Here is a 3,294-nt window from a genome sequence, read left to right as displayed (position 1 = left end):
TTGGGAGGTGGATGCAGAAGAATCGCTTGAGCCTGGGAAGTGGAGACTTCAGTGAGTCAAGATCGTACCACTACACTCCAGCCTGGGCGACAGAGACTCCATCTCAAAAAAAAAAAAAAAAAAATGAATCCTCATTCTTCATAATCTTCATTCTAGTTCGGGAACTAGACCGTATATTCCTTAGTGTTTCTCACTAAGTCTAAAAGTAAACCAAGAATACAGTCCCTGAATATCTGGGAACTCAGGTGTAATCTTAACAGAGTAGTTTATTGTGAAAGACTTTATGATGATTTTTACCTGTTTTTATACTGTAGTAGGAAGGTCAGCTTCTCATTTAGATTCTAAAAGCTACTGGTATTAATTGTCTGGAATTGTCTTAGATCTTCCTTGTGTCCTGTTTTCCCAGAAAGAGCTGGGAACCTTTGCTCAAAGCTCCATCGCTCTTCACCATCAGTACAACCCCAAGTTTCAGACCCTGTTCCAACCCTGTAACTTGATGGGAGCTATGCAGCTTATTGAAGACTTCAGCACACATGTCAGCATTGACTGCAGCCCTCATAAAACTGTCAAGAAGACTGGTAGGAGACAGATGTGTCAGCTTTAAGTTTTTACTTGCGGTGAGAGGTGGTGGGAATCTTACCCATAGATAACTTCCTAGGATACTTGCCTAGGAATGGAGGACACAGGACATTTGTAATTTCTTCCTTCTCTCTTTTATCCTCCCTTCGTACTCATTATCCAAGTTCTAGAATTACATGATAATCTCTGGGCCTGGGTAAGGCATGGAGGCAGTGGACAGTATAGGAATATGGGAGGTAGAGATCTGAAGCTCAGTGCTAAGAATTTGACTACAGCAATATGAGGGGTAAGTATTAGGAGTCAAATCAAGGCCGGGCGCGGTGGCTCAAGCCTGTAATCCCAGCACTTTGGGAGGCCGAGGCGGGCGGATCACAAGGTTAGGAGATCGAGATCATCCTGACTAACCGTCTCTACTAAAAATGCAAAAAATTAGCCGGGCGAGGTGGCGGGCGCCTGTAGTCCCAGCTACTCCGGAGGCCGAGGCAGGAGAATCGCTTGAACCTGGGAGGCAGGGGTTGCAGTGAGGCAAGACCGCTCCATTGCACTCCAGCCTAGGCAACAGGAACGAAACTCCATCTCAAAAAAAAAAAAAAAAATTAATAATAATAATAATAATAAATACAACTACGTGCAGGCTATGTTTCTATTACCTACTTTTTTATGCTTCTGGGCTTCTGTTCCTTCAGTGGTAGTAGTGCAGGTGATCAGGTTTTCAGTTCTCAGAAGATTGTATAAGACAGTCCCACAGGCTTTAGGTTTTTACCCTGCACTGCCCAAACCCACAGTAAATACTATAAAAGCATAATTTTTATCCCCAATAGATAAATGATAACTTTTTAAAATTAACTATTGAAAACACTTATTTATCTATTGCTGTAAATATTGGAGATTACTTGAAATATGATAACCTGCTTGTTGTAGCTACATCAACAGGTCTTATCCTGATTGCATAGGGTATTAGCACGTGCTTAATCATTTAAGTATCTTATTCTCCTTTTATTTCAGAACTGTCATGCTGGATTTTTCCATTTTTGCTTCAGCCCTGGAAACAGTCTCTCAGGAGGGTAGGGGGGTGGGAAGTTAGAGTTAGGAACCTTAGAAGAGGAATTTATTTGTTTATTTATTTCTTTAATTTAATTTTATTTTTTTGGAACAGAATCGTGCTCTGTTGCCCAGGCTGAAGTGCAGTGGCGCGATCTCGGCTCACTGCAACCTTTGCCTCCTGGGTTCAAGTGATTCTCCTGCCTCAGCCTCACGAGTAGCTGGGATTATAGGCACACATCACCACAGCCGGCTAATTTTTGTATTTTTTCGTAGAGACAGGGTTTCACCATGTTAGCCAGGCTAGTCTTGAACCACTGATCTCAAGTGATCCACCTGCCTTGGCCTCCCAAATTGCTGGGATTACAGGCGTGAGCCACCACGCCCGACTGTTTCTTGACCTTTTAATAATTGTCATTCTGACTGGCAAGCCTTGCTTTCTTAAACAAGTCAAAAATCTTCTAGCATGAAGCAGGAAAAGGATATACTAAAATAAGTAATGGTAGTTCACGTGAATGGAACTGAGTGGTTAGTTCAAATATTACCCTACTGCTCTCCATGAAGGTATTTTCTTTTAGCCCTTTAAATTCCTCTTCCTGGCTGAGTGCAGTGGCTCCCGCCTGTAATCCCAGCAATTTGGGAGTTCGAGGTGGGTGGATCACTTGAGGTCAGTCGTTCGAGACTAGCCTGGCTAACATGGTGAAACCTTGTCTCTACAAAAAATACAAAGATTAGCTGGCCGTGGTGATGCATGCCTGTAATCCCAGCTACTCAGGAGGCTGAGGCAGGAGAATCACTTGAACCAGGGAAGTGGAGGTTGCAGTGAGCCGAGATCATGCCACTATACTCCAGCTTGGCATCCGAGCGAGACTTCGTCTCAAAAGAAAAAAAAATCTGTTTATGTAGCTACAACAAGCAGGTTCTCATATTTCAAGGAATCCCCAATATTATAGCAATAGATAAATAAGAAAATGTAGTATTCCACCATGGAATACTATACAGCCATAAAAAGGTATGATATCATGTCCCTTTCAGGGACATGGATGGAGGTGAAGCCATCAGCAAACTAACATAAGAACAGAAAAACAATACCGCATGTTCTCACAAGTAGGAACTGAACAATGAGAACACATGGACGCAGGGTGGGGAACAACACACACTGGGGCCTGTTGGGGAAGTGGGGGAAGGGAGAGGATCAGGATAAACTGCTAATGCAGCTGGGCTTAATACCAAGGTGATGGGTTGATAGGTGCAGCAAAACACCAAGGCACACGTTTACCTATGTAACAAACCTGCATGTCCTGCACATGTATTCCGAAACTTAATATTTTGAGGGCCAGCTGTGGTGGCTTACGCCTGTAATCCCAGCACTTTGGGAAGCTGAGATGAGTGGATCATGGGGTCAGGAGATAGAGACTGTCCTGGCTAACACAGTGAAACCCCATCTCTACTAAAAATACAAAAAATTAGCTGGGCGTGGTGGCACGCGCCTATAGTTCCAGCTACTTGAGAGGGTGAGGCAGGAGAATCAGTTGAACCCGGGAGGCAGAGGTTGCAGTGAGCTGAGATCACGCCACTGCACTCCAGCCTGGGCGACAGAGCAAGACTGTATCACAAAAAAAAAAAAAAAAAAAAAATTAAATTTTGAAAAAAGGTGCAAGGCAGTGCAGCCTG

At 43.6% G+C, this 3,294-nt stretch overlaps 1 protein-coding gene across 1 annotated transcript in view; it reads left to right on the top strand.

Moving 5' to 3' along the window:
* The window catches only part of GON4L (gon-4-like (C. elegans)), a 292,893-nt gene that overhangs the window by 97,532 nt on the left and 192,067 nt on the right, over positions 1 to 3,294 (top strand). The window contains exon 17 of the mRNA XM_011928504.1: positions 407 to 578. Within this exon, the coding sequence (XP_011783894.1) occupies positions 407 to 578 (172 nt within the window). The remainder of the gene's footprint in view (positions 1 to 406; positions 579 to 3,294) is intronic.

The sequence above is a fragment of the Colobus angolensis genome, unplaced genomic scaffold, assembly GCF_000951035.1.
Source record: "Colobus angolensis palliatus isolate OR3802 unplaced genomic scaffold, Cang.pa_1.0 Scaffold77, whole genome shotgun sequence".
In the NCBI taxonomy this organism is placed as follows: Eukaryota; Metazoa; Chordata; class Mammalia; order Primates; family Cercopithecidae; genus Colobus; species Colobus angolensis.
Note: the sequence above shows the minus strand (reverse complement) of the source record. Positions and strands in the feature narration are given on the sequence as shown.